The 26,955-nt window shown below is 44.4% G+C and overlaps 1 protein-coding gene across 6 annotated transcripts in view; it reads left to right on the plus strand.

The window, feature by feature from the left end:
- Window positions 1–3,074: 3,074 nt before the first annotated feature.
- Window positions 3,075–26,955, plus strand: part of LOC146357087 (ATP-dependent RNA helicase DDX24-like) — a 44,234-nt gene continuing 20,353 nt past the window's right edge. For 2 of the 6 annotated variants that reach the window (XM_084840075.1, XM_084840129.1), the window contains exons 1-2: window positions 18,416–18,520; window positions 24,474–25,184. In XM_084840075.1, the coding sequence (XP_084696201.1) occupies window positions 18,424–18,520; window positions 24,474–25,184 (808 nt within the window). In that variant the 5' untranslated portion in view covers window positions 18,416–18,423. Of the gene's footprint in view, window positions 3,273–18,415; window positions 18,521–22,132; window positions 22,343–24,468; window positions 25,185–26,955 lie in introns of those variants that run through there. The other 4 variants (XM_084840086.1, XM_084840108.1, XM_084840097.1 and 1 more) reach the window with 4 other exon arrangements.

The raw sequence follows: 26,955 nt of genomic DNA on the forward strand, positions 1-26,955 counted from the left end.
TATAAGAACATAAGAACAACCGCCCTGGTTCACACCAAGAGTCCATCTCATCCAACATTCTGTTCACACACAGTGGCCAACCAGGTGCCCATGGGAAACCCGCAAGCAGGTCATGAGTGCAAAAGCACCCTTCCACCCATGTTCCCCAGCAACTGGTGTACATCAGCATACTGCCTCTGATCCTGGAGGTAACATATAGCCACCAGGACTAGTAGCCATCAATAGCCTTATCCTCCATGAATTGGTCCAATCCTCTTTTAAAGCCATCCAAATTGGTGGCCATCACTACATCTTGTGGAAGTGAATTCCATAGTTTTAACTAGATGCTGTGTGAAGAAGTACTTTCTTTAATCTGTCCTGAATCTCCCACCAATCAGCTTCATGGCAGCTTGCTGCCCGGGTTGTAGTAGTATGAGAGAGAGAGAGAGAGAGAGAGAGAGAAATGTCTCCCTTTCCACTTTCTCCACACCATGCATAATTTTGTACACATCTTCCGTATCCCCCTTACTCGCCTTTTTTCTTAGCTAAACAATCCCAGATATTGGAACCTTTCCTCATAGGGGAGTTGCTCCAGCCCCTTGATCATTGTAGTCACCCTTGTCTGCACTTTTTCCAACTCTACAATATCCTTTTTTTAGGTGTGGTGACCAGAACTGTACACAGTATTCTAAGTGTGGTTGCACCATAGATTTGTATAAAGGGAGTATGATCATGGCAGTTTTATTTTCAATTCCTTTTCTAATTATGCCTGTTGCAGAACTCAGAGTCAGAGAGACCACGGAGTGAAGGAAAAAGAGATTCTTTAATGCGCGGGCTTAAGGCTGGAATCATTTCCAAAGAGCCAGAAGCCCCGAAATACATCAGCACATTGTTTTTATAGACATTGTGACACATATGAAACGGCTCCTCCTCCCTCTCCCATGCGGGGTTGCAGACCTCAACATTACTTCTCCTAGCACCAGAACTGGGTTATAGGGTAGCCATGATAAGGAGAGAACAGAAGAGAACAGCAGAGAACAAGATATACAATTGTATGACCTTTGACAAGATAAGGAATTCCTGTGTCTCGTCAGCTTACAACAATATATTCAAGGGAGAAAGAGCTCAGCAAGAACATGAAGCATGAGACTGCATGAGGCTACTTAGTCTGACCCCCGATATGGCTGCTACATGCCCAACATAGAATTTGCCTCTTTCACAGCCGCCACACATTGGACTGACATTTTCATTGAGCTGTCCACCACAACCCTAAGACCTCTTTGTCAGTTACTGCTAGCTCAGATACCATCAACATATACTTGAAGTTGGGATTTTTGGCCCCAATATACATCACTTTGCACTTGCTTACGTTGAACCGCATTTGCCATTTTGATGCCCATACCCCACTTTGGAGAGATCCTTTTGGAGCTCCTCGCAATCCTGTTTTGTTTTAACCACCCTAATAATTTGGTGTCATCAGCAAACTTGGCCACCTCACTGCTTGTTCCTAATTCCAGATCATTTATAAAGAAATTGAAAAGCATCAGTCCCAGTACAGATCCCTGTGGGCCCCACTCATCCCTCCCTTGGGGGAAGGTACCACTTATTTCTACTCTCTGCTTTCTGTTCTTTAACCAGTTAGCGATCCATAAGAGGACCTCTCCTCTTATTCCATGACTGATCAGTTTGCTCAGGAGTCTTTGGTGAAGGATTTTGTCAAAAGCTTTTTGGAAGTCCAGGTAAACAATGTCTACTGGATCACCTCTGTCCACATGTTTATTGACACTCTCAAAAAACTCTAAAAGGTTAGTGAGACAGGACTTACCTTGTGGAAGCCATGTTGATTCTTTATCAGCACGGCTTATCCTTGTATATGCTTAGCAATTTTATCTGTAATAATGCTTTCAACCAATTTATCCAGAGCAGACATTAAGCTAAGTAGCTTGTAATTTCTCAGATCCCACCTGGATCCTTTTTTAAAAATTGGTGTTATGTTGGCCCTTCTCCAGTCCTCTGGTATAGAGGCTGAATTTAGAGACATGTTACATATTTTTGTTAGATCGGCAATTTCATATTTGCGTTCTTTAAGAACTCTAGGAAGGATAACTTCTGGGCCTTGTGATTTATTTACTTTCAGTTTGTCAAGAAGATGGAGAACTTCATCTTTTGTCACCACTATTTGCCTCAGTTCCTCAGACATCCTTTCTGAAAACATCTGTTCAGGCACAAATATCTGGCCTATATCTTCTGTATAAGATATCTTCTTATCCTCCTTTACTACTCCTTTAACTCCATTATCATCCAACGGTCCAACTGCCTCCCTAGCTGGTTTCCTGCCTCTGATATATTTAAAGATTTATTTATTTCTTATAGTTAGCCTTGATGTTGTTAGCGACATGCTCCTCAAAATGCTTTTTTGCATCTCTTATTGTTTGCTTGGATCTCCTTTGTGTAATTTTTAGTCCAATTGTTTTCCTTAATTCAGCTTGTCTGCACTTCTGTTGTGGTGTGTACCACCCTCCGCATTTATTCCAGCATGATTTCCCTGCCCAGGGCTGTGTCGTTCACCTGGCCATGACTTCACTGACCCTGGTCAAAGGGTGTTTCCCCAATGTTTTCCCTGCCTGCGTTTCCCCAATGTTTCCACCATTTCAGGGCTGGCTGTCGGAGTTCTGAGCTACCTCATAGCATTTACTTCAACTTGCCTACCACTAAACTCTGGTGGCCATCCCCGCAAAGTATAGGTGTGCTCCGGGCAGCCTCTGCCTTTTTTAAAAAAGTAACGCATTAAAGCAAAATAGTGCTTTTGCAATACCGTTTGCAACACAACTGCGCAATAGTGAGCTAGTGAGATAGGGGCTATAGGACTTGCTGGCAAATGTGCAATAGTGAGATAGGGAGATAGGGGCAGGAAAGAAATAAAAACAAAATTGGCGGAATAGGACATAGGCTGGGGAAACAGGTGTCTCCTCAGAAGGAACTCCCATTGTGGTCAATGAGGCTTGTTCCCTAAATATCAATGCTGCATTTCTTTCCTGTTTGCTTTGTTGCTGTAAGGAAGTAATTAATTTGAAGCTTTGCATTACGGGAGCTTCAGGGGAAGGACACAGGGGGGTAGAGCCTGGAGTGGGAGAGCCTCTCTTATTGGTTGAATGGCCCCTGCCAATCCAATGTCATTCAACCCCCACCCCACTGCACCCAGAAGCATGCTCCTGTGAAGCAACTTAGAATACTGCGGTGCACTCATTCATGGAGCCCTGTGCGGACCAAAGGCAGTTCCTTGAAAAATCCAGGTAGGCCACATTTGCTTCTCCTTCTGTTGTCATGGACTCACCCCCTTGGACTTGGTGCTACCTTTCCTAGCCTGTATACATTCTAGCCAAGATTCTGTTATTGTGGTTTTGAGTAGCCTCCAAGCATTTTGAAGGGATTTAACCCTCTTGACTCCCCCTTTCAGCTTCCTTTTTACCAGTTCACCTAATTTAGGGAATTGTCCTATTCTGAAACAAAATTTGACTATGTTGGTCTTCCTTGGCACATTTCCACTTAAATATATATCTGATAAGTGGGAGATCATGCTGCCATTTCAGGTTGCTTTTTTAAAAGTCCAGTAATTCCATGCAGATATTTGCATCTGTGCAGGATTGTAGGTTAAAAAATTAATTGTGTGGTTATTCATTGCTGCACAGCTCTGTTGATGTGCAGTGAAAAAGAGCATTTAAAAAATCACAGATTTCCTGTCTGCAACTTCCATCAAAATCTGTGTGAAGAATGAGGAGGAGAAACTGGGGGGCGGGGGGAAAAAGTGGGAAGGTCATGCTGCCGTTTGAGTTGCTTAAAAAAAAAATCCTAAAACTGCATGTGTGCCTTCACAGCTGTGCAGGAATGTGGGCTTAAAAATAATTTGTGTGATTATTTACAGCTATACAGTTCTGTAGGTGTGCAGTGAAAAAGAGCCTTTAAAAGAATCATGGATTTCCTGCCCACAAATCCCATTATATGTGAACCACTTAAGAACTGTATTATATTAAGTGGTATATAAGTATTACTAATAAATAAATCAATCAAAATCTGTGTGAGGGAAGAGCAAGGAAGGGAAGAAGGAGAAAGATGGAGAGAAATGTTGCAAAACACCTGTACAAGCCACCCCCACCACTACATTGGAACATACATGACTTGGTAGTGCATACAAACTGCAATCACCAGGGGGCAGGGGAGTCACTTGGTGGAAAACAGAATAATTTCCCCATATTTCTTTGTACCTCTCTTCCCTGTTTTTGATTTTTACACACTACATATTCCAAATAGCCGGGATACTTATTATTTTAAAAGTAATTATTAATTAATTAAAACCATTTATGCCGCATTTCCATCATAAAATCATCACTGTGGAAAGGCCATTTTTCACACTCGGGACCAAATTAATACATAAGCCCACCTCTTCCCAGGATCCATCAGTCACCAGGCATTCCCAATTCAATACATATTGTTGTGCTCTTCCCTGAGCAGTGAGAAGTGCTAGGAGCAATACTACAGAGTTCAGTTTCCTTTGGATGAGAGAGAGAAGGCATGCACACTGGAGACTTCTTTGTAAGATTTGTTCAGTCAATAAATATACAAGCAGACCCTGCTAGAAGCAAGCAGGTTTCTAAAAGCAGGTAGCAGATCCCCAGGTTGTTCAAGCTTCTCCTCCACATTGCTGCATCATCAGTTTCAGCTAACTCCAGCTACAAGTTCTCCACACAATCTCTCACTCATTCCGCCCCTATCTCCATCCATTCAAACCCTCTGCATTTAAGGTCTTCTTGGGGAAAGCTATCTCACAAGTGGTGTATGGTGCAGAAGTGTGGGGATAGACAAATGTTATTAAACCAGAAACTATCCCAAACTCCTTTTTGAGGTTGCTTTTGAATTTACTACATGGTACCTCTATAACCATGATGAGAGTTGAGGTTAGGTTTTCTTCACTATTGCCCAGAGTTCATACTGCTTTGATTTCATACTGGCTATAATTACAGTATATGCCAGAAAGAAGGTTGCTCAACAAAAGGCTGTTTGGAGCACATTTCTATTACATCTATTCATAATTAATCTGAAACACTTATACTGAAGTATGGATTGATTCCTGGTGCTCTTAATGCTGCTACTCTTGGAGCTGCAAGACCGTTGGAATTAAAAATAAAGTTAAAGAGTAGGATCTTTTGCTAACTAGGTGACACCTTCAAACTGTGCCATTTTCATCATTTTACTATTCTGCTAAATCAGATCATGCATGGCCTGCAAGATTACTTTTTGGAATTACTGCTTTGAGATTCCAGACTATTCTTACAGAATATTTAAAGGGGAACTATGCTGGAACATCTGTCAACTATTGTGTATGCATTTCTGGCCAGAAAGAGGTGGAAGACACTGGGCTTCTCCACATGGGGCTTTTATCCTGTGATTGAGATTGGTTACTCATGGAAGTCTGCGGGTCGTTTGCATGACATCGTCAACCTCCAGCACCTCTCCTGTGGTTTCCGACCATTTCTGCGGCCTTACTTGAAATGAAAAGAATGAGCTAATAAAAAGAACCGATTTGAATTTGTCCATGTAAAGAGGAAGTGGCGCTATAACAACACCGCTATCTAGTGGCTGTATCATGAAACATATAGAACTTGCAGATAAAGGGGGGGGGGAAGCAGGGGGGAAGGGAAGCACATGTAAAGGGCCGATCTTAATCCCGCAAAGAATCTGGAAGCAGAGGCCCTGGTAAAATTGTGGGATAAAAAGTCTCTGTGTGGAGAAGCCCATTGTCTATTATGTATTATATTGTTATCTGTATAAATTCCCCTAGGTGTAGGTTTCTGAATGAGAGTCTTGAGGGAGTTTGTTTTTTGAACAGCAGGATGAAGATGTGGTACCTATTGGTTGATATGGATAAATATATTACGTATAAGGTATCTATGTTTGCCCTTGTAGCCCAACAGGTTAGATACAAATTTATTATACAATGTGCTGGGGATCATCTATCTTAAAACATATCTTTTAATCTGATGATGTTGTATCCTTGTGATGACCAATAGTTTTTAGCAAATTAATTTGACTGACTGAGTGACTCCATCCATTCAAACTGCCAGGGGCAAGGTGGAACATAATAGAAGATATTCCTTCTTAGAAACCACCCCCTGCATTTCAGATCACCCAGTGAGGCTTTGTTTCATGACCTCCCCCCACTTGAGACATAAGATTTGTAGGGGTGTAAAGTGAGATGGTTGGAGCTTACAGAAATGGCTGCTACCCTTTTTATTTGTGTTTTTAAATATATTGATTTTAATTGCATTTTTATTGAAGTGGCTGCCTGGGGACAATACCATGTTGCAAAACAAACAAATAATAAATGAGGCCCCTGGTGGTTCATAGCTGCTCAGACTTCCTATAGACTTCCAGTATGGCTCCCATTTATGGCTCCCATCAGTATGGCTTGATCTGTAGCTATTAACAGGTGATCACATTTATCTCCAAGTCCTGAAAAGCTTCACCTGCTACTTCCTGCAGATCAAGAGTGTTTTAAAGGCAGACTTTAGAGGCTAACTGAAAATTAGGCAATCCTCTTAAACTCAAAAGTAGTAGTGGGACATTTCTTTTCTGAGGAGGGCCACATTGACCTGGTTTGGATGTAATGACAACTAGTTCTTACCTTTAAAGCCTTACATGGTCTATGTACAAGGTACCTTAGGGAGCGCCCAGTCCACCACCTAAGCGTCCCAGTCCGCCACCTAAGGTCCTCTGAGGGCTCTCTGCTGCGGCTGCCTAATGTGAGATTGGCAGCCACACACAAGAGGACCTTATCCTTTGCCACTTCTCAGTTGTGGAATGACCTGCTGGTTGAAATGCGCCTGCTGACCTCATTGGAGGTTTTTAAGCAGGTATTAAAGACTCTATTATTCCGGCAGGCCTTCCCTTTCTAGAACTCTTGCTGACTTTTGTATCCTGTTTTTAAGCTGTGTTGTTTTAAGCTGTGTTTTATTGCTGGATTTTTTAAAACATTGTTTTTAGTTCAAAAGTTGGGTTTTGTTATGTTGTTTGTATATATTGTTCGTATGCTTTTATGTAAATGGTTTTTAAACTTTGTATATTGTATTTTAATGTTTTAACTTTTGTAAACTGCCCAGAGAGCTTCAGCTGTGGGGTGGTATAGAAATGTAATAATAATAATAATAATAATAACCCACAGTATGAGTTATAGTTGTCACTGAATCATGGGTTGTCATTATGTGCTATGGCTTAACTATAGAGTGTCAACCACAAACCAACCAGAGTTCACACCCCAACAACAAACTATGGGTTCTCCTCCTGAGTTGTTCATGGTTAACAACCCATAGTTAAGCCATAGTTTAGGGTTTGCACTATGGCTTAATGACAACCCACGATTCAACAACAGCCCACAATTCAATGTCAACCCATACTCAGGGTTGTTGTTACATGCAAACCAGGCCATTCTGTTGGGGCCTGTGTGCCGATGGTGAGTGGGCCCAGAGCCTCTTTCTTTCTTCTACCCCTTTTCTCTTTTTCTGTCATTCCTTCTATCTCTCTGTTTCTGTTAGCCCTCCCTTCCTCCCCCCCCTTCTCTCTCTCTCTCTCTCTCTGTCTTTGCCACCCCTTTCTCTCTCTTTTTCTAAAGAGTTGATGAGGCTAAGCAAACTCCTGGTGCCCGTAGCTCTCAACTCATGTATAATAATGGTTTCCAATGACAGAGAATGACTTTGAGGTGCTTTTTCTTTGGTCTCTCCTTGCTAAATACTGATGTATTGAGAAACACTTCGGCCTATTTAAAATGGCCGAGAAGCAACTGCGGCTAGTATAGAGATGAAATCATGCTAATTATTGCAATAATTGTATTCCACTGTCTGGCCCGGACCTCTCTCTTCCAGAAACCTCCTGTTTGCTGTCTCTGCCTATGTGTCACATTGTAAGAGAAGCTGTTCCAGCCATCTGTCTGTCTTTATGCATAACTCAAAATCCTCCATTTCCCTAGTGTATAATTTAAACTGTGTTTTTTTTCTTCACCAAGACCAACTTGCAAAGAGCTTTCGATCACACAGGAGAAAATAATACACTATGTCTTCTTGCAGTGCGCTTTCCACCTACAGCTACTTGAAACACACACACACACACACACACCCAACTCCAAATCATAATACTCTGCACATGCCACTTCTCTCAATGAAAAAAAATGGGGGAGAGGGCGGGAGGAACAGAACAATAGGAAAAGTAAGAGGAAATAACATGTTCTTATTTAGGTGAAGCTTGAGGTGACATTTACATTCATGCAGCTATTATATTAAGATCATTAACAGTCTTGCTGGGTCAGAACAGCAGACAGTTAAAGAGAAATGATATAAGTGCATCATGCACCAAAGGAACAGACCAGTCCCTTTTCATTAATCCTAACAGGGATGTTATAAACAAGAACTTTATTTTGGGGCGATGGTGCAAGTTGGGCAGAAAAGGAAATTTCACAGATGCATCTGCTACACATCAAAGTTGCAGAGATGAGAAAAACTGTTCCTAGCAGGAAGGTTCCCCTCAGTTGTTCACCCAAGGCCTGTGGGCAAGTTTATGAAGTCTGCAGGGCCTCATCCAACCTCCTGCTGCTGCCATGCTAGCCAGCCACACTCCCCACTGGCCCCACATTCTGTAACTGTGAGAAGAGGCCCTGCAGACATACTGGCATAGACATGTATAAGTCTTCCACATGAGGGGGATCCTGGGCCAATCATCCCCTCCCCTCACATGGAGAGGCTCCATGGACGCGCACTGATACTGATCTCATTGTCACCCAACACATGGTCAGCAGAGCACGTTAGCAAATGAGCAGGGGAGAAACTCTTCCCAGAAAAGTGCCAAAACGTATACAAGCCCAAAGCATTTTGGAAAACAAAATTTCCTTCCTCAGGAACAGTTTCATGTAAAGAGAAAGCCAAGGACTTTACTTTTGAAGGCTGGTGATTATCTGCTACACTTTTGGTTAGTTTCTGGTTACTTCAGCTGCTCCCCCTGGCAGAAAGATCGAAGGGGGAGCCATCAGGCACCACGCACCAGCATGCTGCTTGTGAACGATAAGCCAGGATTCTCTGGAATTCTGGCTTCTCGTTATGTGCAAATGCAGCCACTGTGGAAGCCTTTTAAAAGAGATATTACGGCACTGGCACTGCAGTTCTTCAGGTTTCAGCTCCTTCTCCTGGGTAGGGATTAAGGGAGTGATCCTATGTCCCAAGACAGCATGGGGGGGGGGGGGCAGAGGGCATAGTATAGTTCAGTTTCCTGGCTCCAAGGCCAGAGAGAAGGCTCAGAGCTTGGAGCCAGGAAACTGCACTCCCTGCCCCCTCCCAGCCGACACGGCTAGCTCTCCGCACTAGGAAAATGGAGCACGAAGATGGAGAAAATGGGGCGTTCTCGGGGATAGGGAGAGGAGGAGATTGGGGTGGATGCGATAGGATGTATCCTAAGGTCACCCTAATCTTCTTCCCTGCCCCTCCGCGGCACTACCACTAGATGGGCAAAATCACCCGTTTAGCAGAAATGCAGGGCGGCTGGAGCACAGAGGTGAAGATCGCCTCCACTGTTTCCCCCCCTCTGCAATGGATACTCGGCAGCCTGCAAGTTCGGAGGCTGCCAGCAATCCACATAGGACCGCACCCTAAATTCACTTTGATTTCTTAGATAGGCCCTTGACCTATAGGTGATGCATAAGGCAGTAGGTTTCTTAAAGTGGCAGGAGGGGCGTAGGAAACCTGGTATAGCTGAATCCAATTTTGTAGCTCACAGCATAGGAAGAGCAACAGTTTGCAAAAGGAAACTGAAATTTAAAAGCTCTTTTAAAATTCTTATTAAAATGATGTGTTGGCAGGGTTGTACCTACCAGATGCTTGCTTTGACAAATAATCAACATATCATTTACGACATTGGGCCTTACTGCTATATAATCCACACGAAAAATGAAAAGATAATTACAATACAATAAAACACAGACTTTAAACGGCAGAAGAGCCGTGTTTAACAAAAAAACTGTAAACAATTCTCAAGAAAATATATGTGTAAACAAGTGTTATTTCTGACTTCTTCAAAACTACGTATAATCAATATTGTAAAACACAAACAGCTAAACACAGCAGGGTGCCAAATCTCCAGTCTCCACCTTGTTGTCCAAAACCTACTCCTAGCAGAGCAGAATACCTTAAGTTCGGGATCACATTTAACCTTCTTCCATGACTTTGCTTGCCTGTCCAATGCTGAATAGTGGCTTGCAAGGAGCTAGGAGTTGACGTTTGAATTGTTGTACTGGAAGCCCATTCACTTTACTCCACAGGAGGCATGCAAGGCAAGAAACAAACTTCATTGGAGGGTGGGGGTGGGGGAGCACAAGGAATGAGAGTCACCTGCAAGGTGGTGGGGTGGGGCAGGGGCAGGCCAAAATACATTTTGCTGCCTGAGGTGAAGGACAAGATGCCATAGCTCAGTGGTAGAACACTTGCCTTGCATGCAGAAGGTCCCAGGTTAAATCCCTGGCATCTCCAGCTAGAGCTAGGAAAGAATCCTGCCTGAAATCCTGGAGCGATGCTGCCAGTCAGCGTTGACAGTACTGGGCTAGATGGACCAAGGGTCTGACTCAGACTTAGCTGGACTTTCAAGGACCACACTAATACGATCTGCACACACAAAAAGCTTTATTAAGGGCAGAGTATCGAATCACCACGATGGTTCACCTCAGACATTTGAGTGACACAGAACGGAATTGCCAACCCTCTGATATAGGTGATAAACAACGTACACTAAAGCACATTCCTCCGTGCCCTCCCCTCCTGTATTTGCTATTCATCATTGCAGTTTCTCATATAAAGCAGTAATTTGTTAAAGCTTAGACATAAGTTCATAAAGGTTACAGCAGATGACAGGAAAACACTAGCTTAACCACAAGCTCTGTAGGAAGCCGGAGAAACCTACAAACTACATCCTGTTATTCTTCACCTCCTGCATTAAGCTAAGTCTTCAATAAGTATTCTCACCTTGCATTCTTGCCCTAATCTTATTATGGCCACTAACTTAAAATGGAGTCTCTTTGGCCAAAGCTGAATGTCCATTACAGCCATGACAATATAAGGCAGCTTCCTATGTTCCTGTGACCTGCACCCCCCACCGCCTTTCCACTTACAGAATTTGACAAGACTGGAAGTTGAATCTTATTTCAACACTGGCAATGGGACAGTATCCTCCTGAGGGCAGCAGGCTAGCTTAGGGGCCACAAGGCCTACACAGCTGCCTCACTTTGTCTACTAGTGTTAGCCCTGAAATGGGGATTGGCGCTGCCTCAAGCAGTGAGGAAGAACAGCACATGAAGGGGGGAAAACACCAACCAGAGGGAGGAAAAGGAGAAAAAATGTTGCTTTCATATATTGATAGTAGTTATATCTTTTCATTTCCCAGTGGGAGGGGCAGCACTGACAAAAGTGATAGGTAGGCTCATGCCTGAAAAAGTGGTGAGTATGCTCCGCCTACCCTGAAATTAAGCCCTGTTTCCGGGCCTCCAGATGTTAGACAGCTGAGTACGGCCAGATGTATCTTGCTCAAATGCGCACATGTAAAATAGATGCATGCATATGGACACAAAACGCTGTTGTGCTGTTTCCCTTCCATATCGGTCTATCTATCCAAATCAGTATATATTGCTGCATTTGAATTGCAGCTATGCTGTAACTACAATGGTTTTTTATTATTTATAAGACTTTTATTTTTTTATTTATTCATTAATTTCATTTCTATACCACCCAATAGCTGAAGCTTTCTGGGCAGTTCACAAGAATTAAACCCAAAAAGCGCAGGATAAAACAATATACCATATAAAAGCACTAAAACCACAATATAACAATACAACCAGAATAAAACCTAGCGGCAATGCAGAGATTTAAAATACAGATTTAAAACAGCAAAGCTAAAAGACTAGGAAGCTAAAATGCTAAAATGCCTGAGAGAATAAAAAGGCCTTCACCTGGCGCTGGAAGGAATACAATGTAGACGCCAGGCGAACCTCTCTAGGGAGTTCACAGCCGGGGTGCCGCAGCAGAAAAGGCCCTCTTCCTGATAGCCACCTGCCTCACTTCCTTTGGCAGGGACCAAATATATAGCGCTTCATATATATTTTATAGCGCTTAATATATTAAGATCTGTAACCAGTTCACTTTAAAATACAATATAATATAAAAACAAGAAAAAATAAATAGTTACAGTATTAAAAACATTTATAAACATTTCAATACTATAACAATAAAACAGGGTGGTAACAGAGTCATAGGAACATAAGAAGCTGCCTTTATTCTGAGTCAGATCGTTGGTCCATCTAGCCCAGTAGTGTCAACACAGACTGGCAGTGTGTCTCCCGGGATTCAGGCAGGACTCTTTCCAGCACTACCTGGAAAAGCCGTTGATTGAACCGGGAATGTCTGGATACACAGCATAGGAATAGGTGTGTGTTTCAAGAGATGTTTGAGAAGCCTTTTTTTTAAATCACATTCAATATTTGGAAGAAATGGAAAAATAAATGAATCCTGGAAATATCCCAGGCCCCATCTATATGGCACCGCTTTGACCCCACCCCATCGCAACTGTACAGCAATGCGGCTTTGAGTCAGCATGCCCTGCAATACGCTCACAATGTACTGCGCGCTTCCCTAACAGACTCACCATGCCCTCTTTTTTTGCCATTATACTGAAATGCGCAGCTGTGCAGTCCCGTGAGTGTGAGGGTGTGACACTTCAGTGGCTGTTTTGTATTTGAGGGGCTCTGCTGTGTCTTTCTGTCCCTTTTTAGGTAAGAAGTGGGTGTTTTGTGCTCCTTCATTTCCGCGCCATCAGTTTGTCAGTTCCCCAGCCTGAGACTCTTGCAATGGTTCGCGCTCACAGGTGTGAGCGCTACGTGCCTAGCCATCGCTCCGAAATGGTGGCTGGAGCAATGTTGGTCCTCCCCCAAGACACCCCCCCAGGCCCTTGGGTACTGAATCCCAATTCAACTGTTGTGAAGATATGAAGCTGCAAAACTGTGTGAAAGTGTGATTAAATAGATGAAAACACCCCTCTGTGCCTCTGTAACTGCGCAGCTGCGAAGGGATGGGGGGAGTAAGGGAGTCACAGAGTGACGCAGGCACTATGCATGCTTACAACACACCCACTGCAAAATGCGAAGTTGGTTCGGGGAAGGAACAGACAGCCCACAACCACGGGGACACCCGCAGCAAACCCCCAAAATCGCAGTAAAACGACTCCTTGGAACTCCGCATTTTCCGGGCAAAACCCACGGATGGCTGCGAAGTCGCGACTGCGTCATGTATCATGAGGGACCTCGACTTGCACCTGCACCAGAGTAAATGCCAGATGTAGATGGGGCCCTAGTTGCTTCTATATTTACATGTAATATATGTAAATATCTGTCACATCCAAATTTTGCTCATGTAGGTAAACAAGAGCAATATGCAAAGTGGAAACAAAAAGGGTTTTATAGAAAGAGAGATTTCTACGAAAACGAAACCCCTCTCACTGTAGCAAAATTAGAAGAAAAGCTCCAGGGAATGCAAATGAATTGGATTCTCCTTCAGCAAATATATTATGTTATTAAAAATCCACTAGTAAGAGAAAGTCTGACTAGAAGTATGATACAATTTAAAGGTATATTATTGGAACATATGGTCAGTACAAAAGAATTAGGGTACAATCCTATCGATTGCCGTCAATGATCATAACCCCCGAATTTGAAGGCTTACGATCAACCTATGCAGGGTGGGAGGAGCGGCAGAGGTGATCTTTGTCTCCCTGTACTCCTCCGTTGCATTTTTCGCTAGATGGGCTTTTTTGCCCATCTAGCTGGGGGGCTTTGGAGGGGAGGTAAAGATGCTGGAGAGGCTGCAGGATAACTCATATCCTGGCCTCTTCAATCTACTCCTCTCCCCGCCCACCGAAACGCCCCCTTTCCTCCCTCTCTGAGGTTGCTTTTCTGACCTTGGAAAGCAGCCGGCACGGTACTTTCTGCACCAGCTGTGAGGGGGTCGGATCTCCAACTCCCCCTTCCAAGATTGAAGCGCTGTCTCTACCCTCGGACAGGCGACTCCGAACGATCCTATGGCCCCTCAGACGCTGCCTATGGGCCATAGGACTGCTCCCTTCATCTCTAAAATGTACTTACATCTTATTGAAATAGACACAAATATATCAGATCGACTGAAAATAATATGGGAAGATGATATTGGGTTAACAGTAGATCAAACTGTTTGGGATAAATTATAGATGGTTCAATTAAAAAAAACCTATCAATAATCCTTAGGGAGAATTTGTTAAAATTGTTACTCCAATGGTATATTACACCGGTGTATCTGGCAAGAATAGCAAACATAAACAATACAAAATGCTGGAGAAATTGTAATCCACAAGGTTTATATATACAAATGTGATGGTTCTGTTCTGGCACGTTACAGTTTTGGAACACGATATTCTCAGTAATGGCAAATATCTTACATCAGCACTGGCTCTCTTAACAACATGGGAAGAACAAAACGCAAAAACGACATCTAAGGTTTTAATTGTGTTCATACTGATTGTAGCTTGCAGGGTAATAGCTAAATGCTGGGAAACTGCAAAACTGCTAATACTGAATTGGTACATGGAGCTGTGGCAAATAGCCATGTCAGAAAAATTAATATACCAAGTGAAATTAGCTAAAGGCAAAGGGCAAAATATCTGATTTTTATAAAATATTGCATGATTTTATTGTATATACAAATCAGGGACACATGCAGCAATATTTGTCAAAGCCTTTCCTGAGATTATAGAAAAGAGACTAAATATAATTTGTTATTATGACAATCCATAATGAAAACCTCCAAGCTGCCAATGGATTCCCCTGTATTTTTGTCAATAAAGTAAAGGGGGGGACATTAAACGTACTACCCTCAGTCAACAATTAGATTTCAGTTCAATGTCTGTGTTCGCTACTGTAAATAAAAACAAATAAAAATAAAAAAAACCCTTACCATCATTTCAGTGTGAGACTAAACACGTTAACGTTTCTGTGGCATTGTTGTGCCAGATTGCAACAACAAAAACAAATAATGGGCAGAGTAAGTCAGGGTAAGAACATGCCAGAGGGAGCAATCCTATTGAGATAGGCGGTCGCCTCCGAACTTGGAGGCAACCGCCTATCCAATGCAGGGTGGGCGGAGCACAGAGGGTATCTTCTCCTCCGTGCTCTGGCCACCCTGCATTCACAGCTAGATGGCCAATTTTGGCTGTCTAGTTGCAGGATTTCGGAGCAGGGGATGAGAGGCCGGATGACGCATAGGAAGCATCGTACTGGCACTTCTGCACTCCCTGCCCCCGGGAGCACCCCCTTTTGCCCTGCTCTGTGCTGCTCTTCTGAGCGCAGAGCCCGGGGACGATCCACACCGCCTACAAGGAGGGTACGGGGAGGCGGTTTTCTGGCAACCGACCTCGGAGCGCTGGCTCCCATGTTAGTTCCCGAAAACCAAACAGTCCTATGGCCGTCTAGCCTCTGTCTAGCAGCCATAGGTTTGCGCCCTAAAATGTTGATATACTACAAATGTACAGAAATATTTATTCAAGAGAATAAATGTAGTTCAAGAGACAAAATGGAAATCCCCATGCAGCAACTATTCTATTGATGAGAATCTTTATGCACTGAACAAATGTAGATGTACAATGCATGCTGTAGAAGCACCAACTGGTTTTTCCTAGGTTTAGGGTGCCTGCCTGGTAAAAATGAGTTGTCCTGGGACTGGAGAGCTGAAGGGAAGCACACTCTATCTTCTGCCATCAGCCACGGGACCTGGGGCCACTGGGAGGCTGCACCCCCTGCTTAACACCAAGCCAAGGGGGAGACCAACCTGGCCCATCCATTGGCCAGAGAAGCAGCAGGTGCAGGGAGCTCACTTCCCCCTCTCTGCCAGAAAGAGCACTTGGCTCGAACAGACAGTCACCCTGGGGCTGCAGAAGTACGAGATGCTCTAGTCTCTCCCACTGGCCTAAGGAACAAGAGCCTCATTCAAGAACAAACACCAGCAAGGGAAGACCAGTCTGGCCCCAAAGGCATTTAAATACCTGCTTATAGTTCACCGCCTTGCTCTGGCCTTAAAAAACTAATTTCCTTCCTCTTCTTTTCCCCTCCACTCCCCTTTCCTTGTTTGTAGGTCTGATGGCAGGGGCTGTCTCATTTTTTAACTGATGTGAGCCACTTTGGGAGACAATAGTTGTCTGAAAAGTGGGACAAAATGCAGTAAACAAATTAAAAAATCATAGAAAAAGTCTGCCCCACTTATTCCCTTCTGGAAGACTGAGATGCTTATCTATTATAGCTAAGCCACTGAAGGAGACCCAAGTGGTTAAAACAAGTCTGGCAAATTGCAATTTCAGCCCACAGTTTTAAAACCTTAGCTCTGTCATAAACCTCTCTTAGCAAACTCAACCCGTTTTTGTGATTGTATGATTTAAATATGTTTCTGTACATTTGGAGTATATAAGCATTTTAGGTTTTTGTTTTTACACTGGCTTGTGTGCCTATGGCCAGTTTACTAACACACTTCATTTCAAAAGTCAGTGCAAGACAGGCTACAGCAGAGTACATGAATTCAACATACAAGTGAACATACAATGAGATCTTAAAGCATATCAGACTATTTGTCCCTCTAGGCTTTGGAAAGGGCTTCATATTGGATGAATTATATTTTAAGGGTGCAATCCTATGCATGTTTAGACAGAGAAAAAGGCCTGAAACTCCCAGCATGCTCCCAGCCAGCCATGCTGATGATGGAGAACAGACTTCAGCAATGTATAACAGGAGGAGGGCGCAAGTGCCCACAGCCTATCTAGTCCAGCATATCATTCCCACAGTGGCCAACCAGATGCCCCAATGGAAAGCACACAAGCAAGACATGAGCACAATAGTACCACCCGACTCGTGTCCCCCAGCAACTGGTATTCAAAAGCATACTGCCTCTGATATTGGAGACAATATATAGCCATCCTGATCTGAGGAGTGCTCTAGCTGCCTCTTAAAGTCCCCTCCAGTAGCCCAAACAAGACACAGACAAAAGGGGTTCCCTCCAAGGCTTTATTCCTTTATAACGTAATGACTCTTTCAGATGCTAATTGCCAGAGACTCAGCAAGGAACTGCAAAGGGTACCCTAACAGGGTAACCTAAGCTCCATCTATGCAGTTGGTCCCCGTTTTGAGGAGAAGGGCGGGAAAGCTCTGAAACTTATGGTCTAGGAGGGGAGGCTCCCCCCTTACCCATGAGGCATTGGGGCGCAGCCGTTGCCGCAGTGCCAAGTGGGCTGAGCGCCTCCTCTCGGCACCCTCCACCTCGCTGCCAGAGTCACTATCTCCCTCAGAAATGCGGGGGGGGGGGGTCTCCCTGCAGCTGCGCCTCTGAGAGACGAGCGGGCTCCTCTCCCGCGGGTTCTGGCTCTTCCTCAGAATCAGAGCCGCTTTGGGGCTCTATGGGCTCAGTCCCAACCCTGACACATGATTAGTTAGTGGCCAGCAATAGCCGTATCCTCTGTGAATTTGTCTAAACCCCTCCAAAGCCATCCAAGTGGGCAACCATCACCGTATCTTGTGGTAGCAAACCCCACAGTTCTGCCATGTACTCGCTTTTATTTATATTTATAGTTTTTCCTCTTGCAAGGAACCCAAGGTGGTTTACACGCTCCCACTCTTCTCCATTTTATCCTCACAAGAACCCTGTGAGGTAGGTTAAGCTGAGAGTCAGTGGCTGGCCCAATGTCACCGAGAACCCGGATCTCCGCAGGCCCAGTGGAACATTCTACCCACTAGACTACACTACACTACACTGGCTATGTGAAAAAGCATTTCCTTCCCCTCTGTTCCTGAATCTCCCAGCAACCTGCCCCCAATAAATAATAACTCCACCCTAAGCTACAGCAATAACACCCATCGGGTAGCATACAGTTGCAGAAAAACCCCAAAGGAGAAAGGTACAGAAACGAAAGAAGATGTAGGGCGTGTGGAGAAGAGAAACAACACCCATCAATTTCAGTCTTGCCTTCCAGCTATAACCCTGTGGGCCCGTAGCCATCTCTCTCGTACCTAGCAAGCCAGGAAAGAACTCAGTGGAGGCTGGTGGCTCCAATTGCGGTGGGGCTGTGTTCCCATTTTGGTTTTCAGTCAGAACCAGCCAGAATTCTAAAGAACCTACCCAAGGTGCTGAACCTATTTTGGGGGTAGGGCTTAGCGCCTTGGATAGCTCTTTTAGCGTTCTGAATAGTTCTGACTGAACCCAGAATGGATCCACGGCCCCACCGAAATCGGAGCCACCAGCCTCCGCTGAAGTCAAAGCAGCCGCCCGCTTCTAACAAGGTTTTTACGCATCCGGGCGCTGGAGAATGACGTCAGCGTGCCATGGCCGCCCCCATGAGGTTCTCCACGTGGTAGGGATTCCAGGAAGCGTCGCAGTAGAGTCTGGTGGAGTCTTCTCGGTCGGTACAAACGGGGCTTGGTTGGCTATTAGACCCGCAAGCGGGCTAGAATAAGGGGGGGGGGGCTGTCCCAGTGATTGTAGAAATAAGGACTGGGAAGGAAAGGGTTGTGAAGATCGGATTGGGGTTGTGACCGGGAGGACGAGGAAGACGGTAGATGCCTCCATGTTCCCACCCCCATTGCTCTTATGGAGTGCTGTTTTCCTTGTTTTATTAAGCCGTTTGTAGGGCTGCATGTCTAAGGGCGCAACCCTGTGCACGTTTAGACAGAAAAAACGCTCTACTATTCCCAGCATGCCCCGGCCGGCACATGCTGGGAATTGTAGAACTTTTTTCTGTCTAAACATGCATAGGATTGTTCCCAAAGGGCGCGATCCTATGCATGTTTGGAAAGAGAAAAGCCCTACAACTCCCAGCATTCCCCAGCCAGCTATGCTGGGGAATGCTGGGAGTTGTAGGACTTTTTTTCTGTCTAAACGTGCATAGGATTGTATCCTAAGGGCGCGATCCTATGCATGTTTGGACATAGAAAAGTCCTACAACTTTGTAGGCGTTGTAGGACTTTTTTCTGTCTAAACGTGAATTGGACTGCACCCTAAGTCTACTTATTCTTTGTTTACAAACTTGCATTTAACTATCACCCTTCTCCCAAGAGCTCCGAGCCATATACGTAGTCCCCCCCCCCCCTTCCTTTATTCTCGCAATAACCCGTGTGAGATGGGTTGGGCTGAGATAAGGTGTCAGTTTCATGGCTGAGGTGGGTTAGGCAGCCAAGGCTCCCCAGTATTTGAAAGTAAAGCCCCATTGAAATCAATAAAACTTCTGAGTAAAAGCTGATTAGAGTAGAGCTGTAAAGCCAACGTTTACACGTGCAGCTGGATGCTAGTTTGATTGAAGCACATGCTGTAAGGTTGCTATTGCCTTCTGCTACTGCTGTGGGTGGGCGGTGGGGACTGTTGTGCAGTTCTGGCATTATATTGCTGCTGCCCTGGTGTATATTATTAGGCTGTCATTGATTGATGGAGATCCAAAAGTCTTCCTTTGGATGAACTTTTGCTTTTACCACATGCTGCCTCCAATATCAGAGGCAGTATGCCTATGTACACGAGCTGCTGGGGAACATGGGCAGGAGTGTACTGTTGCACTCATGTCCTGCTTGTGGCTTTTCTGTGGGCAGCTGGTTGACTGCTGTGTGAACAGAATGCTGGACTAGATGGACCCTTGGTCTGATCCAGCAGGGCTCTTCTTGTGGTCTTATGTTCTTATTTCTGTTTTAGTGATTCATTGTGCTCTTTTGTTACTCTTCTGTTGGTTGGTTCTCCTGGTTGGTTGGAGGGGAACAGAATGGCACTATTTTGTGTTGTGAATTGATTGCCTTTAACAAATGTGTGACAGATGGATTCAACAGGTGCCCACACCCTATCAATGCATGTACATAGTGGAGAAAGATATATCTGTTGAATTTCAGCCTGTTGTGCAACTGTTAAAGTTAGGTATTTTCCGGGGGGGGGGGGGGAGTACAGTCTTGCCTTAACAGCTGTATGTTTAAAACTGGATGCAGTGTCAAAATGTGACACTGAATTCTCCAAACTCTATAATTTAGAATTAAGGTTAGAATGCTGGTCAAATATTTCAGTTTTTTTCAGGGAAGAAACTGTATCTATATAGAAGCTTACCTTTTACTTCATTATAGCATTACTTGTTAGTAAGGGCAGGGGCAGCTTTCCCTCTCACCCTGCAATAGTTGGGAGCAAACTTAGCAGCATAAGAGTTTCTCCCATTAGCTACCTGTTATAACCGCAGACATCTCTAAATGGGTGCAGAAGCAACCAAGAGTGGCAAAGGCCACTGCCTAGTGGGTAGAGTGTCAGACTATGACCAGGGAAACCCAGACTCAAATGCTTACTCAGTCATGAAGCTCATTAAGGGTGCAATCCTATGCATGTGTAGACAAAAAAAGTCCTATAACTCCCAGCATGCCTCAGCCAGCCATGCTTGCTGCGGGATGCTGGGAGTTGTAGGACTTTTTTCCTGTCTAAACATGCATAGGGTTGCACCCTTAGTTGGGCCAGTCACACAGTCAGGATCACCTGCCTCACTGGGCTGTTCTGAGGATAAAATGGAAGGAGGCAGGGCCAGAATAAACATGTAATAAAGTAACATATAGCCATTTTTTAAAATTAATGTCATTGTTTCAAAGTGACAGCAATCTAGAAATGGCAATAGTCCAAAAACCATGGGCCATCACTTCGGCCTCCAGTGACACTCTGTCACTGATCTTAAAGGGGCTGTTGTGGAGTAAAGAAATGTCAAAAGAGGATTGGAGTGTGAGACGGCTGAGTTAGACTTCATCAACAAGTTCAGTTCTATCACCAGTGGCTCAAACTGGGGTAAAGGATTTTTATCTCACTACATGCATTAATCGGCCTATCTAGCATCAGGTCACGTGCTGTCTGAATGTGCATAATTATCCTCACTGGTGATTCTCATGTCATACGAACCTGGCAAGTGTGGCTTGTTTGGGTGGGTAACACACAACCCTACAACAGCCCAAGGGTTCTTGATGATTTGTCACCCACCCCAACAATCCACCTTCTCCAGGTTTGGACAGCATGTGAAGCTGTGCTGGCGAGGGTAGTATGCAAATCCAGGCGGCATGCGCAGCGTGGTTAACAAGCCACTGTGGCTTATTAACCATCCTGGGATTGTGCAAACCAGCTCATTGTGATTGTCACTATCAGTATTTCCTTGATTTAATTTCCTTCTGACCTCACTGTTTATGATCCCCTGACACCTAACATACCAAATGTATTGTTTATCAACCTGAAACTCTAACCATCCATCTAATGAAGTGGGCTATTGTCCACAAAAGCCTGTGCCAGAACAAATTTGGTAGTCTTTAAGGTGCCACAAGACTCTTAGTTGTTTTCGCTATCTAGTTAGTTACTTTGCCATTAGCTTAAGAGCGCAATCCTATGGCTGCTAGACAGCGGCTAGACGGTCATAGGATCGGTCAGTTTCTGGGAACTGACCTCAGAGCCCACACTCTGAGGTTGGTTCCAGGAGAACCACCTCCCCTCCGTGTCATAGGCGGCATGGAACATCTCCGTAACAGCAGTGCGGAATGGGGCAAAGGGACATTCCTGGGGTGGGGATGGCGGAAGCCTCTTTATGAGGCTTCCTATGCGCTGTCCATCCTCCCTGCACCCTGAACTGCTCCGGCTAGACAGCCAAAATCAGCTGTCTAGCCAGTAATGCAGAGTGGCTGGAGCACGGAGGAGAAGATCCCCTCTGCGCTCCACCCACCCTGCATTGGATAGGCGGTCCCCTCCAAGTTCGGAGGCAGCCACCTATCTGCATAGGGTTGCTAAGTGTCAAACCTGTCAATGACTATAACTTTGTTCTCATAACAAAATTCTTGAAAAATACTTGACCATGATTTGACCAGTCAAATGCCCAACCCTATCTAGGGTTTTTTTAAAGTTTAAACCTTTTATAAGGGGTTTAAGACCCCCTTCCTCCATGTTTTCCTCTGTTTGCAAATACAAGAAGTAAATTTTTGCAGTTATATCCCTACTGTACACTGGTTTAATTGTAATACTTTTTGACTTCATAGATTCCAATGGGGCAGTTGCTAGTTACAATGTAAGTTGAACGTGTGTGCTGCCTGAAACTTAAAAAAAAATAAAAAAAAATCATCAATACAAAATTTGAGAGGATTGCTGTTCAGAACAAAATATGTGGAACCAAATGTTCAAAAACTAGGAAGAGAACAGAACCATATGAGGGGCATTTTGAAGCATGTTGCAGTAGGAGTTGCTCACAAGTGAGTATTTTAACTCGTTTCTCTCCAGGAGGAATGTTAACAATAAAGTTGTAGTAGCTGTTATCACAGCTACTGTATCGTAGGGAGAAGGTCTAGATTATCAAGAGCCATTTCCATAGCTACTAGTTATCATCTTTTCCCCCAGTGCTTTTTCCTTTGGAATAGGAGAGTACCATAAGATGCCCACTTCATTTGTTCTTCCTTCCACATAAGCTCATGTATTTTGCTCCCTTTCTTTCCTTTCTGTCATTGCTCCATTAAGGGCACAATCCTGTCTGCCCTTGATGCTCGTAAGCCTCCAGCCTCAGAGGCTTACGACATCCAGTGCAGAGCGGGAGGCACAGCAGAGACAATTGTTGCCTCTGCCATGCCTCCTGCTCTGCATTTTAGGTAGAGGGGCTTTTTTGTCCATCTAGGTAGGGTGTGTCGGAGGGGGAGGGATAGGGGCTGGAGAGGCCTGGGGATACTGTGTAAGCTGGCTTCTCCAGTCCCCTCCCCACCCACAGAAATGCCCCCTTTACCCCCTATCTGAGGCCGCTTTTGCAACCTCAGAGAGGCAGCTGGTGTGGTTCTTTCCACCAGCTGGGAGGGGGCAGGGAGCATGGATTCCCAGGCCTGAGGTCAGAGCGCTGTCTCCGACCCCAGATCTGACAATCCAAAGTAACTTGTGGCCCCCCAGATGCTTTCTAGGGACCTTAGGATTGCTCCCTAACTGAATTCAGCAATGTAGCATTTATTCAGTTGCATTTTTTTTCAGGATTTTTTTCCGTAATTCTTTTTGTTCTTCTGTTTAAGTGCACCTTCATATAAGTGACGTGGAAACACTAAAACAGTTCAAATTGGATTCCCAATTTGAACTATTTTAATGTTTAGTAACCTGCTAAAAATTGTCTGTTTTTCTTCATTCACCAGTAAGGAGATCTACAAGCTTAACTTCAGAATATTGTTTTCATAAAAATACTGAAATATTTAACTGCTTAACCATCTGACACTTGACCAAATAACTCTGAGATCAACATTAGAGGCCCTGCTTGTATGCCCACCTGTCAAAGCAATTAGGCTGATGGGCAAGAGAGATAGCGCCTTCTCAGTGGTGGCCCCTCACTTGCAGAATTCTGTTCCAATGGATGTCTGCTGGGCCCATCATTACAGGTAATACAGGCCCCCAAAACTTAATTTTTTACCACAGCCTATAATTGATCACCCCCTCCGTTGATTGGGTGCAGGTGTGTATACGGTGTTATCTGGATTTAATTGTTAATTCTGATTTTATAGCTAATTTTGATTTGATTGTTGTCTCATCATTATTATTATTATTATTATTATTAATTACATTTCTATACTGCCCCATAGCCGAAGCTGTCTGGGCAGTTCACAGACGTTAAATCATTAAAATACAATATGCAAAGCTTAAAAGCCATTTACATAAAAGCACACAGACAGTATGCACAAACAACATATAACTAGAAACAACTTTGAACAGTCAGTCATAACTAAAGACACATCCAGGACCAATATTATTTCTTACCTTTTTGTCTGTGTGTGGTTTAAAATTTTGTGTGTTGCCTTGGGACTGATTGCCCTAAAAGCTGACTAATAAATCTTTGAAATAAATAAATACAGCATTGTAATGGACACAGGGATTTTTGTAGTTGTGGTGCAGTGATTGGCACAGCTGCCGTAATGCCACTGAGTTACCAGGCTGATAGAGGCATCCCTGGCTGTTCTTTGATAAACTGCTCAGATCCAGGGAAGGTGCAGTCAGAATTGGCAGGAAGGTCTAGGGAAACATGGGTAGGAGATGCAGGGGCTTAAGGAAGGAAGACGCAGGCATCTGAGAAGGCAGTATGGAAGGGGAAGCAGAGAGAGCCTTACAAGGGTAGGTGGGAGTGGTCCAGAGGCATGAGAGGAAGAGGGGAGAGTTTTACATGAGAGGAAGTCTTATGTGAAAGGAAGAGCGAGGAGCCTTACAGAGGAAGGCAAACACTGAATGCACATAACTAGGAGCTGCAGAGACAAGGAATTGTATACTGAGTTGCTTTAACCAAATCACCTCCTGCCATCTAGTCAGCACCCTAAATTTAATAGCCTTATTTGCAGCATTTTCCCTCTTTTCTTCTTTGAAGGTCAGTCATGAAGCTCAAACGAGGAAATAAGTTTAAGACACCATCCAAATTGAAGCGCAAGGGCATCAAAGTAACAGGAAAATGGAAACCCATCGAGATTGACCCACATCTCTTTGCCGATGAGCAGCTTGGAGGCTTAGTATGTTTTGAGGAACTTACAGATTACAAATTGGTGTCTTCCTCAAAAGCTGGGGAAGGAAAAGTCAAGAAGAGAAAATCCAGTAGGCAGGAAAATGAGGAGGAGCCTGGCACCATTCCCCCAAAGAAGAGGAAGAAGGAGAAAAATGTGGAACATGAAGCAAGGAGTGAGGATGAACTGCAAGTGGAGAAAGCGGTAATGAATCACGAGGCCAAGTGCAAAGAGGCCCTTGTTAGCTGTGAGCAAGATGAGAGTGAGGCAGGGGACTCTACAGGCCTGGAAAGGAAACAAGTGAAGAAAAAGAGGAAGAGAGAACAGAAGAAGAAAACATGTCCTTCCCAAGATGTCCTTGAACCAGTTAGATCTTCTAAAAAGGCTAAAAACTGGACAGCACATGTCTTGTCTGCATCTTCCGATCGGAAAGTAGATCTTTCTGCATGGAAAGGCCTCTTTGTTCCTAAGCCTGTTCTCCAGGCACTGAGTGAATTGGGGTTCAGCGCGCCAACTCCAATTCAGGCTCTGACTCTGCCCTCTGCAATTCGAGATAGCATGGATGTCCTTGGTGCTGCAGAAACAGGTATGACTTCATGCTACAACCCTGTCTTGTGGGCACTAGTTTTCCACATTCCAAGATGTCGGTATCCCGTACATCAGAGGTGTTGAAATTATTTCAGCCTAAGGGCTGAATTCCATTTTGGAGCACCTCTCGGGGGGCACATTCCAGTGGTGGTGGGCAAGGCCAAAGGCAATAGGGGCAGACCCCAAAATATCAGCATATGTTAGCTTGAAGCATTTATTGCCAGCAACTAAGCTTTAGGAGAGCATTTCAGCCTTTCAGAATGGGGAAAAAACCAGTGCAAAAGCTGGGAAACCACCAACAAATTGGTGGAAGGAGGGGGCAACAGAATAGGGTGAATGGGAACCCCAGAAGGCCCAATTAGGACTCCAGGCAGGCCAGATTTGGCCCCCTAGCCTAAAGTTCTACTGCACATCCACCAGCACGCCAGAAAAGTCACGGTTCAGCCCTACGTGCCATGACACTCCCCCTGTGCTCCTCCTCTCACATGCTCCAAATCCCTTCCTCAGTTCCTGATTCTCAGTAACTGCAGATTGCCGTGATGTCTGTGTTACTGTAAACCACAATCCACCTCCAAACCAGAATGGGAAATCACAGTTAGAACTGGGTTTCTAATTCTGGGTTGGAAACCAGCTATGGCTTGTGGAACTCTGGTTTGTCCAATTCACATGGTCCCAATCCCCATTTGTCTCAGTGTTGGGCGTGTGGGTGAGACACAGAGGAGGATTGGATTGTTGGAGGAATGGGAGCTTAAGCCTTCCCATGCCTGCCAAATTTCCCCCACAAATCCCCTCCTCCCCCAAGCTGTTTTCCCTCAGCTCGACTTAGTTCCAGTTTTGGAGGCCAGCTTGGAGGGGAGAAAATGAAAAAAAAAAAACCTCTGGGGAAGCATTTGCAAGGACGAATTGGAGGACAGGAGAAGGGTTAAACACAGCCCTCCTGCTTGCCAATTTCCCCCCTTTGACTATGCCCCTCAAGCCCCTTCCTCCCTGGCATTGGAGTTATCAGGAAAACATGGAGTTGGGAACGTCTAGTTCCACCCTCAGCCAAGGAGTGAACTTTGTGGTTTAGATGTAAATGATGGCAAGAGAAAATTGCGTTATGAGCGATGAGGTGGGATGAATGCAGTTTACCCTTGACCTGATTCTTGGTTTCTCTATGTGGAGAAAGTTGAACGGAGCTGTCAATTAGAACAGAATTCCTCTTAAAGACTATGTAGGTCTTTAAAAGATGATGGAGAAAAGGAGATAATTTTTTTTTTTGATAACTTGATAACTTTTTTTTTTTTTTTTGCAGAATCCTACCAAATCCACATTTTGCATGTCTAACTTTTTTGGACTAAAAAAAAAAAGTCTCTGCACTCTGGTATTAAAAATATATATCTATCCCAGGGGCCAGGGGCCCAAAAATATGAGGCCAGTTCCTTAAAAAAGAAGAAGTCAATAACAGGTCTTTGTTGTTTTTTTGCTACAGTGGTCCAAAACTGCTGCTCCTGAAAAATGTGTTACTGGCTCCTGAGAACAGAAAGATGATTTCCTACATATGGTTGTTGTTGGTCTGCAAAGTCTGACTTTCCAGCATCCTAAGATAACCTATGTATCCTAAGAAAACACCCTATATAGTAGTGCAGTGTTTTGCTTTTGAAACCACCTGTTGCTATTGTTGTTTTTCTTCAACTAGTGGAGTACAAAATACATAGGGAGGGGCAGTGGCTAAGTGGTAGAGCACACACTTTGAATGCTGAAAGTTCTGGGTTCAATCCCTGACATCT

Source organism: Heloderma suspectum, chromosome 1, assembly GCF_057233095.1.
Source record: "Heloderma suspectum isolate Gila_16-S chromosome 1, 16-S_ref, whole genome shotgun sequence".
NCBI classification, from domain to species: Eukaryota; Metazoa; Chordata; class Lepidosauria; order Squamata; family Helodermatidae; genus Heloderma; species Heloderma suspectum.